Genomic DNA, 16,266 nt, shown 5'->3' with positions numbered 1-16,266 from the left:
GAGTTCTCCTCTAAGAGAACGCTAGGAAGAGCAGCTCTGAGTGAACTGGATGGTTCACAGCCATCTCCCCCAACAGCAAGCGTCTGCTCATCCTGTGTTTCCGTATCTGAGGTAACTGGAGAAAGATCTGCTGCCAAGTGCCTGGACGTGTCACAGATTGTCAGAGAGCAGCTACACTGGTGACATTTTGTTTTTTTGACCCCGTGAATCCACTGTTAACATACTTTCAGAAAGAACTTACTGAAAAAAGCATAACGAGTGGATGTAACTCCAAATCCAGTTGAGCTTCTAAATGAATCATTTTCATTAATCCAATTACTTTAAAAAATGGTAGAAATCCATGGGAAGGTGCCTCTTCCGAAGTCCCTAGGCTGCACCACAGCCCTGTTTATGCAAACAATCAGGGTTTTAAAGCTTTAACATCAGAAGAGCCTCTAATATATATTGGTATACCCATTTGATAACGGAAGCACTGGTGAGGTGAAGTTAGAATTGGAGTCTGGGCCCCTGTTTCTATGACCATGGTTCCTCCCACTCTGACATCTTGCTTTCGTTGATTTTGGACATAGTGTGTACACACATACATGAGCCCACTCTAAAAGATTCAGATGCTAACCACTCTGAGCACCTAGAAACCCTCTCCCATGCCCCCATCCTCATGGAGCCTGCCTGCAGCCGTCAGGATGTTCCCTGATGTAGGATATTTCCCAGGTGGATGAGGCTGCGCCCTCATTCTGGCTGATGCAGTCTTCCCCTCTGTCTAGAGCAGTAGTTCTCAAACTGTGGGTTGCGAACCCTTTGGGAGTCTCACTTAAGACCATCAGAAAACACGGATATTTACATTACAATCCGTAACAGTAGCAAAATTACAGTTATGAAGTAGTAACGAAAATAATTTTATGGTTGGGGGTCACCACAACAGGAAGAACTGTATCAAAGGGTCGCAGTGTTAGGAAGGCTGAGAACCCCTGCTGTTGGGTGATGCCTGGCCTCAGGGGTTCTGACACAAAGGAAGAGCATGTTGGGTGACTATTCTTGGCAACTGGATGTTTGTGAGACGTGAAGAACAATTAAAAATTAAGGGATAAAAATAAAAAAGAAATTCAAGGAATTAAAAAAATAGGAGAGTTCTCAGTGGGGTGCAGAGTAATATCTGGCAATTTCCTCAGCCCCAAAGACATTTATGAGAGTCCTCCGTGAGGGGTGAGACTGCAATAAACCAAGTGGAGGAAAATCTGCACTGCTATGACATGCTGAGCTCAAGTCATAATTTTTCTTTTAGGTCTAAGTTGATTGCCTAAGTCTTTGTAAAGCATCTTTCAGAAAGTCATCCATCCTGCCCCAACTCTGTTTCCCTACTCCTTAACAAACATTTGAGAAAGGCAGAGCAGGAAATAGAAAGTATTTTAGAACATTGAATCTCTACTTTGAAGAGCCAACTGAAGATGATGGATTAGATCTAACCCATGGAACCCATAAAGATTTAAGTAGACAGGAGGGTTTTAAATATGAAAAAAAAAAAAAAAAAGGCCTGTAGGGAAAACATCTATGGAATTGTACAGATTCTAACAAGTTGATGAGTCTAAAAACAAAAACAGCGTTTGGAATCCATGCCCCCAAAGGAAATGGTTCCCCCGTGCTAAGGCCTCAGCTGTGATGGGCAGGGTGCACTGACCTCTTGGTACAGGCCTGTTGCAATCATGGGACAAGAAGGTGTCCTAGACACGGTCCTGGAACTCCCCCTCGGTGCAGTTTCACAAGCGTTACATTGCTCACCCCCACCACAGCGGGCTCTGCTTCGGCTGGGTGTCGGTTTAAATCTCGCCACTCTGTGTTCTGATTCAGTTGGTTGGAAGGTCTCATCTACCAGTTGTGAACTATACCCTGAGCTCTCTAATGACAATCACTCACTCTATGCATTGAGCTGATAGTGAAAGTTGCTGGAAGGCATTTATAGACGGAGAGCTTCCCCTGTTCGACACGGCAGGATTTATGGTTTTCTAATAACCAGTATTTCAGAGTTGAAGAGTCTTGCTTCATAGAAGTGACAAGTTTAGGGGCACTTTGTAAAGAATTTAAAATTTGAAAAAATCATTTTTATAATTTTAATCTATAAGGTTATTTCTTCTCAACCTCACCTAAAGTTTTAAAAAACACTTTATTATTGTCACGTGACCTCTCATGTGGGTGTGCCTGGTGTGTGAGTGCAGACATAGGATGCCATGGAGTGCAGGAGGAGGTTAGGGGATAACTTTATAGACTCAGTTTTCACTTTTCTCCTCTATGTGGCTTCTGGAGATAAAAGTCCAAGGTCAGCAGGCTTGTGTGGCTAGCACCTTTACCCAACGGAATCATCTCTCTGCTCTTCACTCTCACCTTCAAAAACTATTTATTCATTTTATTTTTAATTGTGTGTGTGTGTGTGTGTGTGTGTGTGTGTACACATAAGAGCAAGTGCCCATGGCAGCCAGAAGAAGGCACTGGATTCCTTGGAAATGGAATTAAAGATGGTTGTGGGCTGCCTGACATAGATGCTGTGAGCCACATGTGGGCCCTCTGCAAGAACTCTTAACTGTTGAGCTCCAGTGATGTTTTTTTTTTTTTTTTTTTTCATTACTGCCAAAAAAAAAAAAAAGCTTTGTCAGGGCACGGTAGCACCCATGAATCCCTACAGTTAGGAAGATCTGAACACACACACACACACACACACACACACACACACACACACACACACACACATACTTTCTCTCTCTCTCTCTTTTCTCTCTCTCTCTCTCATGAAAACAGTATATCATGAGTTCTGTGGAAGAGAAGCGAGTCTGTAGTGTTTTTGCCAGAATTTAAAGTGAGCTTCTTCCCCAGCAAGCTCAGCAAGGAAACAGAACAAAAGACAGGGGGAGAACAGGCAGCAGAGACATTCTAGTTTCTCTTTAGGCCTCATTTGCCTTGTAAACACTCGGCCTTCTGTGGAAGCAATCGTAAGTGAAACTATCAGGAGGTGATGAGCACCTAAAAATCATCATTAGAACAGCTTCAATCTGAGAAATCTGGAAGCCCTGTGTTATTAATCAAAAAGAAGAAGCAGGAGTCAACAGATATTCTCTTCGAGAGATTTATTAGGAGGGTATGGAGGAAGGGGGTAGCAGGACATGGTGGGGAGAGAGGAAAAAGGGGGGGATGGGGTGCTGAGAGAGAAAGAGTGTAAGAGAAAGTGAGGGGGAAAGTAAGAGAGCAAGTAAGAGAGAGACCTCGTGTCGGTATCAGCCTTTTAAGGGGGCACAATAACCACACCTTCCAGGTGTGACCACCTGGCTGGTGACACATGATGACATCATCATAGGTTGCTGGGTAACCCAGAAGCAGGTTGTGTTCCAAAATACTAACACCCTGGGGAAAGCTTTATTTACGTAGGAAAAAAAAATGAATATTCAGTTCTCTAGAAATCCCTCATATCTCAAGATCCACTAAGGCTACATGTTCAGACACTTTTGTTGCCTGAAAGCCTTTCTCATTCCTGTTTGCTGAGGTGGGGAAGAGCCGTAGCCTCTCAAATCTGTTCTCGGCATCCTTCATGTCCTGTCCTGGGAGTTTTCCCTTTGAGTATGGAGAAGATATTTAAAGGTTAAACATTTGTTTTTATTTTTATTTTTATTTTTTTTAATTTCCTTCCTCTTTCCCTTCTAGTCTTCTGCAGATGTTTGCAAAGTACCACAGAGAACTGGCATTGCCTATCCATTGAACCATAAACATAAGACAAGTTCATTTTCGAGGTGTCCACAGTTAGGTGATCAGTGTGTAAGCAAACCTTTCCACTTAGTGTAAAGAGAGCAGCGGAAGGGAGAGATTTCAAGAAAGATTTTCTCCAATTATTGTACCCAGTTGCTTCTGCTTCCTATACTGATACTGAATGTAGAAACTTGAATGTAGACATACATCTTAAAGACAAAACCAATTCCCTGTGGTGGTTTGAAGGAGATGTTCTCTGCAGTCTTGGATGTTTGGATACCTTGTCCCCAGCTGGTGACACTGTTTGGGAAGGCTTAGTGGGTGTGGTCCTGTTGAAGGAGGCATGTCATTGGAAGTGGCTTCTGGATCAATAAACCAACCCATCCCTCTATGAGTTGACTTGGTCATAGTTATTTTTTAAGAATCACCATGAGAAAACACTCGAGAAAAGCAACGTACAAAGGAAACACTTGACTCGTGCATTTAGGGGATTCAGTCTATGGTTGAATGGCCTCATTAATCTCGGTCTAAGATGGCTGTCACCATGACAGCAGGGATATGCTGAGGAGAGGCCATCTACCTCTTAGCAGCCAGGAGATAGGAGAGGGAGAGAGGGCTTGCTCTAGAATGCTCTCCCCTGCTTTTCTCCATCTTGGCTCCCTGTTTATTGAATGGTAGCGTCTACATTCAGGGTCGGGCTTTCCCTGTCAGGTGTTGTCCCACGTATCAGCCATCTTTAAAGTGTCCCAACTGACACACACAAGTGTACTGTACCAATCACCTAGGCTACGGCTTCTTAAACTTTTCTACCCAGGATTCTTGTCTGAGAAATTTCAAGTAACCCTAATCATATTAAGCATATAAAATAGGCATAAAAACTAAACCTTTACTCATGTGTAGTGCATGTGTGTTTAAAGAAATTCATTTTAAAACAATTCTTTGATATCCATATAATACTTACAATAAATCATAAATTTATTTTAAAAATATTAGATGGCTCATAGCTACTTTTAACTATAGTTCCAGGGGATTTATGACCCTCTTCTGGCCTCTTTGGTAACTCCACACACAGGATAGTACATACATACTCTCAGGCACATACACCTAAAAGTCAAAAAAGAAAGAAATACGTGAAAAAAAAAAAAAAGAATTAAATTTTGGCTGAATTGATACTGAAGGACCCAGAGCATCTTTATTCTTTTTTGGAATTGGTCAACATCTTTATATTCTCATCACTGAGGCTGAGAATGTCTCTGTGTACATATATGGTATATAACTGCAGACATACATCTAAGGACAGTTTAGAAAGTGTTAGAAATTCTTTCCTAACCCCAAGCCAGCATTCACTTAATGACTTTCTATGAAACTCAAGCCAGCATCCCAAACAACAGTCTTTAAAGTCAAACATCCTAACACAATCCACCTCGAAGATACACTAACTTGGTATGTTCAGGCCGGGGAACGATGGTAGGAAACTACTGAGTCTTTGCTTGCTCTTATTGAGTGACATGTTTGTATAAGAGCGGGATGCTTTGTAGTCAAGTGAAAGCGTGTGAGTGTGCCGTAGTCTTGAGTGTGAGCTGAGGAGACCGTGGCCATCTTAGTTGGGTGTTGGGTGGCGTGATGACTGAGTGCATGTGGGGTGTTCGCAATCAAGGCTGCACGGGGGGTAGCATGCTGAAGCACCACCAAGAGCTGCCTGAAACCAGAATTCACTAAGTACGTCATTTTGAATTAATTTTTGGCTGTTGTACACTCACAGCTCCTTTGCTCCTATCAGATAGTTTACAATGGTCACACTTATTTATGTGATCCCCATGAGGCCACTGTTTAAGAAACCATGGCTGACTCATTTCTCGACTGAACTGAGTTGACAACCGAGGTTAGCTGTGACACTGTGAGGTGATTGCTCTCAACAGCTAATTAAAAAAAAAAAATTGCTTTGGGTCTGGAGAATGGCTCAGAGGTTAAGAGTACTTGTTGCACTTCCTGAGGACCCAGGTTCAGTTCGGAGCACCCAGATGTTGACATATAACCACGTGGCACTCCAATTCCAGGGAGCCAATGCCTTCTGACCTCTTTAGGTATGGGCATGTACCCGGTGCAGGCAAAACCTCATCCACATAAATTTATAACCTAAAACGTTTTAAATAATAAGAAATTAAAAGACTCATCCTGACACCTGAGCGGTCGTCTCTTCAAAATAGCTTTGGAGATGTCATTTTCCACTGCAGGCAGAGTGACTGTCCTGGCTCTGTTCCCACGTCAGCGATCTGATTCCTGACTTCAGCTGGCTGGGTCCTCCCCTTGCATTCCAGACTCACTTCTTTTCTGCCTAGATCTTGTTTCATGTAATTCTAGAATGGCGGAATGGCGGTGTGCAGAACCAGACAGTTCGGAATGTAAGCCCTTCTCCGTCCCTGTGCTCGTCTGTCTTGTCCCTTATTCTCTATTCCTTATCCTTGACGTCATCTGTCAGATTGGAACAGCCATCCTTTTAAGCTGTTGTTAGGTGCCCAGAACAACATCTAATAGAAAATGTCAACGAAGAGTTGGTGTAGTTGTCATTATTATCTTTCACTGCAAATACCTATTATAGGATATTCCCTAATATGGAAATATCCAGGTTATTAAATAACCAGGGAGGAGCACCCAATCAATTTTACAGTCCTGCATCTTCAAGCACCTCCAGTGCTGTTTGTATGATGGTTAATATTCATCCTTTTACAGTAGAGAAAGCTCATTTTTATTTATTTTTCCTCAATTTTACTCAGTCTAACCATGGACTTTGAACCATCCAACTTAATATGATCTATTATGTAGGAGAGAGGCCATGGAATAGGCAGGGTAGAAAACACCAATGGGAACAAATGCAGCCTTGACTCCATACCCTAGTGATAACTGGACTGAATTCTCAACAGGTTATTTCCTAACTTTTCCCCCTAACTCTCCTCTGAGTTTCCAGGACAGGGCAGAAATCAGATTCCAGCTTACATTGTTCCATCCTCACATGCCCTGGTTTATGGATGTCACTTTGTAATGACTTTTATTTTCGCCAAAAGAAATGAAGGAAAAGTGATCCTCAGCAGCCACATATGAGCCAGGCTTGGGTTGGGCACAGCTGTTGCCTTTAGGGCCTATTCTCAACCAAGTAGAATTGGCATCAAAATAGATGAACAGGAAGATCAATAGTAACTCAAATGAAAGGGCTTATAAGACTGTGCCACAGAGGAACTGCCTGTCCCTGGAGTTCTGAGTCTTTGTCACTAGGTGTATTCACACAGACAGCCTCTAATGACTTATTTCCCTTGTTGAAACATTGCATAGGCAATGCTGAGAGTGACCTAAGGTACATATGTCTAATGCCTTTGATAAGCATTATTTTTTATTCAGAATCTAGACGAGAAATAAAACTGCCACTAGCACCTCATTAAGCAGAGAATAATGCTTCCTTGATATGACCCAGACTATCCCGGGGGTTATAGAGGGTCAAGAGAATAATAGAGGTTTCTTATTCTGGAATGGTCAAGAAGGAATAAGAACACATTTGGAGTTAAGGGATAACACAGACGTAATACGCCTTGGGCACAGGGGCAGATGCATATCATTGGCTTGTGAGCACATTGCTGCAGTACAGGGAAAGAGGCAGCTGTGAGCCGTAGGGCCTTCTGGGATGATGGTATAGTCTGCCCAGGCTGCCATGACAGAAGACCCCTGCCTGGGTGTAAACCACAGACATTTGGTTCTTGTCAGTTTTGGAGGCCAGAAGGCCAAGATCTTGGTGTCAACAAAGCTGGCTTCTTTGGAGGTCCTCCCTTTGCCTGCAGAAGGCCACCTTCTTGCTGGGTCCTTGAGTGGTCTTTTCTTCGTGCCTCCATATGTGCACAAAGGCACCCCCAGTGTCCCTGTAATCTCCTGCTCTGATAAGGACAGCTTGTCAGATCGGACTAGAGCTGCCTCAACTGCCTCACCTCCTCTTAATCCCCTCTTTAAAGGTCGAATCTCCAAACACAGCAGCATTCTGAGGAAGGAAGTGCTGGGGTTTCAGCAGCGGATAGGGTGTGTGCCACTTACCCATGACAGATGGGTTTTTGGGTGAGGGTGAGAATAAATTACGTCTGGAAGAAATGGGAGAGGTGTGGGTAAGTGTGAAGACAGGAGAGGGAAAGGGCGGGATGTATCCATCTCACAGATCAGTCAGCTTTTCTATCATCCTGAGCAAGCCTTCACGACTGACAGATGTTTTCACTCTTCAGAAGATAGGAGCAAATCATTCCTGACAAGAAATGCGCTTATCAGTCCTGACTGGGAGAGTGACTGTAAGTTGACATTTAAGTGACACTCTGTTTGCCCCTGCCCCTCCCCCCTGGGGGGGCCTAAGCAGCACCACAGCCTTAAGAACATTACTGGGGTGAGAAACTAAAATGAAGAGACAGCCGCCTTACCTGCCACACCCAGCCACTACCACCACACAGACAGATAGACACACACGCACACAGTGTGGACACCTCTGTGGCCATGTTTAATAATCCACGTCAGCTTGAACATTAATGAGGCATTCAGGGTGGTCACCTGCCGCCAGATAAGCTGTGGCTGAGCTCCATGATTTTGATAATGTCTTTGAAGTTCCTGCTTTTCTCATTTGTTCTGACTGTATTTTCAGATCTTTTTTTTTTCTTTCCTGTGCATGTCACATCACATCCCCCATCTCTATTAAGTTCCAGTAAATTTGTCAGGACCTCTATGGTCCAGAAGTTGTTTTAGATGTGGAGCTGGCTGTTTCCAGGAGCCTGGGTTTTCATTAACAATCTCGTAAAATTTGCTATAATTACTCATCCCCCCTCCCCAAACAAACACAAAAGCCTTTTCCAGTCTTTTTTCTTCCATTTCTCATTTGGAGATGGATAGGATAGTTTTGTCTGCGACTCTCTTAGCTTATATTCTGCAGTTTGGAAAGTGAGCAGGAACACAGGACTCTTGCCCTGCACAGGAGTTTATTTCCTTTTTTCTCTATTTCTCTTTGATCCAGGGATTGATACAACCATCACTTCTATTCAGATTATGGAAATCCAGCAAGTGATAGACCGTCGCTATTGCAGCCGGATGCTTCACTGCGGGTGGGTAAGCTTCCCATGATGCCCCGGCCGCTTCTGGAATTTAGTCAGTGTTATAGTTTTGAGACTGGAATGAAAACCAAAGCTTGAGGTTGAAGTCCATGTGCGTTTGTATTGTTCGCTAAGTAAAGGCACATGGAAGATGAGGAAGTCAGAAATGGTTGGTGTGAGCACCTATCGATAAACCACATGATCAATAAACCCCGTCATCCAGATCTCCTCCTTTAATGGCTTAAATCCAAAGCAAAATCCTGGGGAACAGACTGCCCCTGGGGGCCACACACCAATGTCCAGGGTGGCTAGTTAAATCCGAGATGGACACGAGTGAGCTGGCATTTGAGTAACAACAAAGGGTATTGTTATAATTGATGTGGCTCTCTAGCTCAGGTTAGTGTATCTTTTATCCTAGGAGGCAAACAAACTGCCCAGATACTTTAGATACTTTCTGAACATCTATTCCCAGTGTGTATCACCCCTCTCCACACACACACAAAGCAGAGACGCATCTAGACAGGCAAGTGTCTAGAACGCAAGTGGCTGCAGCAAGTGCAAATGCAAATTGTAGACATTCAGAGTGGGGCTCATTTCTTAATTTAATACTTAATCTGTTGGGTGCCTAGAGGTGAGACCTTGCTTTCGGTTGTGGGTTTTCAGCCTTAGTTCTTTTTCAGCCCAATAGATTAGGCTTCAAGTTGATGGTCCTGAGTTAGAAAAAAAAAACAAAACAAAACATGTATTTAAAAATTCCTTTATGATGCCTATATTTATCATCACATTGAACTCTCACATTAGCTCCAAGAAGTTGATGTTATTTATCTCTATTTCGCAGTTTTCTGTGAGCTGAACAGATTTGCTTTAGATCACACCTTTAGTAAGCATCCAAGACAGATGTTAGTTAATATGATAGAATGACCTTATGAAGATGAATCAGATGATCCAAGCAAAATGTTTGTTTTCATACATTCATTTTTCACTTATAAAATAGGGCTATTACCAGATGAGTGGGGGTGCTGAAGCAGCAGATATGGGAAGGTCTATAACAGGAAAGGAATTCTCTGTGCTTAAGCTTCGCAGCTGAGCTATAGGCAGATTTTGTGTGTGTGTGTGTGTGTGTGTACCGATAATGTTGTGTTTTTTTTAGCTTTTTGACAGATAATTGATAAGTAAAAAATTAAATATATTTCTGGGACACAATGTAATGTGATTTTTAATATCTTGGTATGTAACTCATTAATTTTAATTTTTTAAATAGTGATAATACTTATAGTGATGAGTAAAAATTGTATATATCCAAAGTTCTCAATGTGATGTTTTTATATTCTTAAATATTGTAAGCTGCTGGCTTTTTCAACTCCCTGTGTTTTTTCTTTCTTGTTTTGGCAACTAGTTTAGTATTATTTAAGGGGGATATGAAATGGCTGACTCTCTCCTTCCTTGTCTGATTTGTATTGATTTCCATACCACCCATGGGATGGCTAATCACAAGGAATGCTTGATTAAACACATACCTGCCATTCTTTGGAGTTTTTCATTACGTAGGAATCAGTGGGACAGCCCTGCCCTCTAAGCATCTCTCATTTGGTAGGTAGACCCAGGGATAAGCAAATCTACCTTACAATTTCCCCCATCACTAAACGGTAATCAGGGCTCTCATAATTGTAGCTGATTTTGCTCCTAAATATGCACATTTCCTTATAAAATTGTTTTGAAAGGGAGAGTGGTTTGTGCTGCTTTTAGCTCATGTTTCCTTTCCAGGGAGATTTTGAGCTTACTTCATTTTTCTCCTGAAATTTGTTTATTGGTGACCAAAGTCATTTCCTGTGCATTTGGTTTTGTGTACGTGTTCTTTCCATATTTTATGTCAAGGCACAAACAAGTTCACACTGACATTAGATAAGTTTATCTGTGAAATCTATAGAAACAGGAGCAGATTAAACTCAACTTTCTAAATGTATCATGGGATATTTTGTAGTTTACATAGTATGTAGTAAATGTCAAAATTTCTTTGAAGATTTTTGGGGCATATTCTGACTTGTGATTTTATTTTCTTCTAAAATTAGGCCTGGAAATTATAATTATAATATCCCTGTTAATAAGAACACACCTACCAACGTCAAATTCTCTCTGGAAATCAAGTAAGTATGTGGCTGTAAGAAACAATGGTGCTTTCTCATTCACTGAACAGTAAGTCTGAACTGCTGTCCTAGGTTAGCAAGTTAGGAGGTGAAATGCTGTCAGTCTGTGTTAGCTGATAAAGGGTGTGGAGGACAGCTCATCCAGGCTCCTCTAGGGAATGGGAGGGCTGGAAGCCATATTCTTGCCTGCAGAAAGTTTGATATTCATAGGCCACAGGGTTCCCTTGACTGTCTGCTTTGAACTGGGATAAGAACGCCAATGTTAACATGGCCCCTGGATGGGAGCTGGACATTTTGGTGAGTTCCTGGTGAGATTACAATATAGGTGGTATGCATTTGCGTTAGGATATAAAAAACAAAACAAACAAACAAACAAAAAAACGAGCCCCAGTTTTGAATTGAGCAGACCGTGAGTCGGATTCTGTGTTACCTCCTCATTTGGTGACCTTGGGAGAGGCAGGTACTGTTCCCAGGCTACCACGTGTCTACTTGTAAAGTGGATATCAGCTGAGACCATAGCATGTAGAGCCGTAATGAGAAATTGTTGATACTGATGGCATTAGTTACTGCCATTTGCCGAGCACAGAGGACCTGTCAGAGAGGGCACATGTTAATACCAGGCTATCTAATCCTTCAACACAGCCCTCCCAGAATGAGTTTCTTCCCAGCTCATACTTGACAGGTGGGGCACTGGGGAACACAGTCGAATATGCATTCTGGAGCTGGAGAGGTGGCCTAGTTGATAGAGTGCTTGCTGCAGAAGTACAAGGACTCAAGTTCAATCCCCAACACCCCATGTAAAAAGCGGGGTGCAGTACTGCTTGTCTGTAACCCCATCATGGAGGAGGTAGGGATAGGGGGCCTCTCAAGGCTCACTGGCTAGCCAGTCTAGCCTTGGGTGGGCTAATGGGTTCCCTGTCGCAAAAACTATGGTGGAAAGCAATAGAGGAAGACAGCCAATGTCAACCTCTGGCCTCCACACAGGCACACACATGGACACATACCACACACATAAACAACAGGTTCCGAATTCACAGCTGGTAAGTGGTGAGACTGTGCTTCAAGCATGACTCTCAGCCGTTCTCTTGTCTATCTCATAAGAAGATGTGTGTAAAGGCAGTGTCACTTCCTGACCTACAATAGTCACCTCCTGACTCGGCAAATAGAGTCTTGTTTCATAGCTACACGTCCTCTAAAATCACAAATGTGAGTTATAATTTAATCACCCTGTAGCTCAGATTTCTTTTTTCCTTTTCCTTCCTTCCTTCCTTCCTTCCTTCCTTCCTTCCTTCCTTCCTTCCTTCCTTCCCTCCCTCCCTCCCTCCCTCCTTCCTTCCTCCCTCCCCCCTTCCTTCCTTCCTTTTTGTGGTGGTGTGGACCAAACCCAAGCACGTTAGGCAATTGCTCTACCCCTGAACTACATGTCCAGTTCTTGAGTATCTTCAGACAATGTGGCTCAGTCTGGCCTGGCACTCACAGTCCTCCAGCTTCTACTTCCAGTGCCAGGGCCATAGGTGGGTACCGCTGTATCTGGCTTGTCATCTCACACCTCAAATAATTCCAACTTTCAACCCACTTCACTCAAACTTGTAGAAGTAACTTCTCTTAAGAAAGAGTTCTTTAACTGTGATTAATAAAAATAAAATGAAAATTAAAAAAAGAGTTTTTATCCAGTTTCTCGATCCCAGTCTTATTTTCACTCTTTTCCTTTTTCCTCCCTTTCCTCTAACTTCTCCATCTCCCCCCTGCTCCACTGGTTCTGATGTTTCTCCATCATTCACATACCCTCATCTCCTCTCTCGTCTGGGCTTCATATCCCTTCATTTTTAGCTTTGCTCATCAGGGAGCTAGTGACACTCAGCCCCACTGTATGCTATAGAAAGGTAGCTGGTTTCATGACTGAGAATCCTCCACCCCTCGAGACCAAGTGAACGGAAGTGTGCCAGTGCAATAGCCCAGCTGTGCTGACTGACAGCCCCCCTTGGATAACATGAAACAGCATTCCTGTTCGCATACCTAGCTTTCAGTGGAAAGAGATAAAATTATAAATTATAACCCCTGAAGCGTCCTATCAGCTTGAACCACTAAATCAAGACTTGGACCTTATGAGCCAGTTTTCAAATACCGGTCCCCACTTAGCCACGGCTTTCACTTACCCATGGTCAACCCTGGTCCAAAAATACTGAATGGAGGTTTCTAGAAATAGACAGTTCTTACATTTTAAATAATTTGTAAACAATAAATTGTTATAGCTACTGCTATTTTATTTTTAGTGTTACTCTCTTGCTGTACTTAATTTAAAAATTATTCTTTCCCATAGGGATGTATGTATCTAAGAACAGATAGTAGACACAAAGGTTAGTGCTTTTCCCATAGGGATGTATGTATCTAAGAACAGATAGTAGACACAAGGGTTAGTGCTGTCTGCAGTTTCAGGCATCTCCTGGGTGTATTTGAGAAGATGCCCTGAGAATGAGAGGATGAGAGAACTACTTAACTTAGAGTGTAGGTTTTTCTTATTTGTACACACACACACACACACACACACACACACACACACACACGGATGAATTTCGTACTCTTAGGGATGATTAACAAGCCAACCTTCATGGCAGAGCCACCCTTTCTTGTAGGTCTTCTGCCCTCAAACCCTAAGAGCTGGTAATGTCTTTATTTTAAGAAACATAATTCTTTGACACTTTCAAGCATGATTCCAACCCGTTCTGGCTCTCCTGTACTGCTGTGTCCTCTTCGCTCCTTCCCACCCCTACCGATCTCTCTCCCTCTCAAGTCATGGCTGATGTGTGCTTGCCAGGCCATTTCAAACACCGTCAACCCAAACCAGCATGTAGCGGTCACCTGAAGCGGTCAAGGCTTCAGCTAAATGTAAATTCAGCTGCTGGTGAAAACAGAAGAGGCAGATCCAAAAGCAATGACAGCACATGGAGATGAGATGCTTTGATGTAGGAATTGGAGTCCTGATTCTAGGCTTATGGCCCTATGGCATGTTAGTCGCCTGAGGGTCAGCTTCCTTCTACTGCAGTGAGATGAGAGTGAGCCTCTTGGTGTCACTGAGGATTACGTAACAAAATGCCTATTTTAGGCTGTGCTGGCCAGGTTTATGTCAAGTCAACATAAGCCACAGTAATCTGAGAAGGGAACCTCAATTGAGAAAAATGCCTCTTTAAGAAGAGGCTGTAGGCAAGTCTGTAGGGCATTTTCTTACTTAGTGATTAAAGGGTGAGGCCCAGCCCATTGTGGGTGGTTCCATTCCTGAGCTGGTAGTCTTGGGTTATATATATATATATATATATATATATATATATATATATATATATATATATATAAAGTAGGCTGAGCAAGCTGTGGGGAGCAAGCCAGTAAGCAGCATCCCTTTATGGCTTCTGCATCAGCTCCTACTTCCAGGTTCCTACCCTGTCTGAGTTCCTGTCCTCACTTCCTTCAGTGATGAAGAGTAGAGTGGGAACATAAACCAAACAAACCCTTTCCTCCCCAAGTTGCTTTTGGAGTTCCATCTTAGCACTAGTAACCTTGACTAAGACATGGCCCCAAGGAGGGTTAGTTGCATGCCCATCAGTTCATCTTTTTATCACAAGGTAGTCAGTAGACTCTACTGACTACTTTTGCCCTCTTTCCTCATCTCTTGAAGCACAACAGAGCCGCTGATAATCTTCCAGTGCAAATACTCCCTTGGGAATATATGTTTCCACAGTCAACGGGAAAGAACCCAAAACCACAGAGAAGATGCTCAGATGACACAGGTAATGTATTGTGGCTCTTTAACATCTTGTCCTGGTTCCAGCAGAAGTTATTTAGGATTGTGGCCTCTGCTTGCCATTGAGGGAAGCACGCCTAGAACCAAGGGCCAGTGCCCCTTGTTAGCTGACCCTGGCCACCCTGTGTGGCTCCTCACCTTCCCTGCATCCTTAAGAGACTGCAGACTGTTCTAGCACCATATATAAAAAAGTGTTATCATAGAGCCTCTCCCACAGTTGGCGAAGGCATGCTGCCCCAGCCTGCCCGCCTTCCAGCTGAGCATGGCCTGTGGTGTGAAATGGGTGTCTCTCCTTCCTTCCTTAGGGATATCAGCACATTTGGAGCCTCCCCGTGGCCCCGTTCTCTGACAGCGCATATCATTTCCGAGTAGCCGCACCAGTAAGAAACATGCGTTTCTTCCCCCTTTTCCTTTTTAGTAAGAAATTAAACATTCAATAAATCAAAGAAACCCTAACAGTAGTTAACGTTTACATTCATCCTTCTCTTTTCCTGTTCCCCTAGGATTTAGCAGACTGTTCGACGGATCCTTTTTTTGCTGGGATTTTCTTCACAGATTATTTCTTTTATTTCTATCGGCGTTGTAACTAATTTATTCAAGTTTGAGGACTTTACCAAAGAAAAGCACTCAGGAATACAGTTAGCAGAAACTGGTGTTTCCTCCCCCAACCTCTTTTACCTTTCTGTAAAGCACTCATATTTTGCTGAAGGACCCTTTCAGGTTTGGCTTCCAACAGTTTGAGGAGAATAAAGTGTTTGCTGGAGCTTGAGAAAATACGGTGTTTGATTTTGTCATGACTGTGAAGGAAACATTTCTCTGTTGGCTCTGAAAACACAGCTTCTCATCTGGAAGAAGCTGTAAGAGCAAACTACTCCTGTCTGGTTTTACGCTGGCTTGTTGCATTTCCTAGGCTTTTGAGAAAAAAAGGCCACGTTAACTTAGACTCACTAAAGATAGAGAATTTGTGACAAGGTGGGGGAGGGATGGACCTGTGGGAGAGGGTGAATGCTGCATGATGCTGAACTTGAGTTTAGGCAAACTATTGTGTGCATGCAAGTGTGTTATAAATATATGTTATATATAATATATGTTATATATATGCACACACTTGTGCATATATACATACATGTAAACAGTAGAATATAAATCTGGCCTGATAATGAAGTCCTTTGCCATGCTTCATGGATATTGGGGGGGTATTCTGTGTGAGGATGGCAGAAGCCCCTACTTCTGGAGCCTCGTTTTGCCCTGTGGAGCATACCCTTGGAGGTAGGGGGGAGGCTGCTACCTGCAGTGCCTCCACTCCCTCTGCCTGCCCAGTGTCTCCAGCAGGGCTTCACACAGGGTGGCATGGCCTCTTGCCTTGGGAACTGTGAATGAAAAGCCATCCTCGTTGGCAACTACCTTCTGACCAATTTCCTCTCTGCAGAGTGCCAAGCCACACAACCACAGTCCTATAGCACAGCCCTGCAGAATGTCTGGCCTCTCTTCACAT

The 16,266-nt window shown here is 43.1% G+C and overlaps 1 protein-coding gene across 4 annotated transcripts in view; it reads left to right on the top strand.

Annotated features, from left to right (window-relative positions):
• Window positions 1-15,545, top strand: part of Myrfl (myelin regulatory factor like) — a 104,839-nt gene extending 89,294 nt beyond the window's left edge. For 3 of the 4 annotated variants that reach the window (XM_021643650.2, XM_060378092.1, XM_060378094.1), the window contains exons 20-25: window positions 7,983-8,045; window positions 8,756-8,843; window positions 10,901-10,975; window positions 14,646-14,757; window positions 15,077-15,151; window positions 15,275-15,545. In XM_021643650.2, the coding sequence (XP_021499325.1) occupies window positions 7,983-8,045; window positions 8,756-8,843; window positions 10,901-10,975; window positions 14,646-14,757; window positions 15,077-15,151; window positions 15,275-15,361 (500 nt within the window). In that variant the 3' untranslated portion in view covers window positions 15,362-15,545. The remainder of the gene's footprint in view (window positions 1-7,982; window positions 8,046-8,755; window positions 8,844-10,900; window positions 10,976-14,645; window positions 14,758-15,076; window positions 15,152-15,274) is intronic. The other variant, XM_060378093.1, reaches the window with a different exon arrangement.
• The last annotated feature ends 721 nt before the right edge of the window (window positions 15,546-16,266 follow it).

The sequence above is a fragment of the Meriones unguiculatus genome, chromosome 2, assembly GCF_030254825.1.
Source record: "Meriones unguiculatus strain TT.TT164.6M chromosome 2, Bangor_MerUng_6.1, whole genome shotgun sequence".
Lineage (NCBI taxonomy): Eukaryota > Metazoa > Chordata > Mammalia > Rodentia > Muridae > Meriones > Meriones unguiculatus.
The sequence above is the reverse complement of the archived record's forward strand: the minus strand, read 5'-3'. Positions and strand labels throughout refer to the sequence as shown.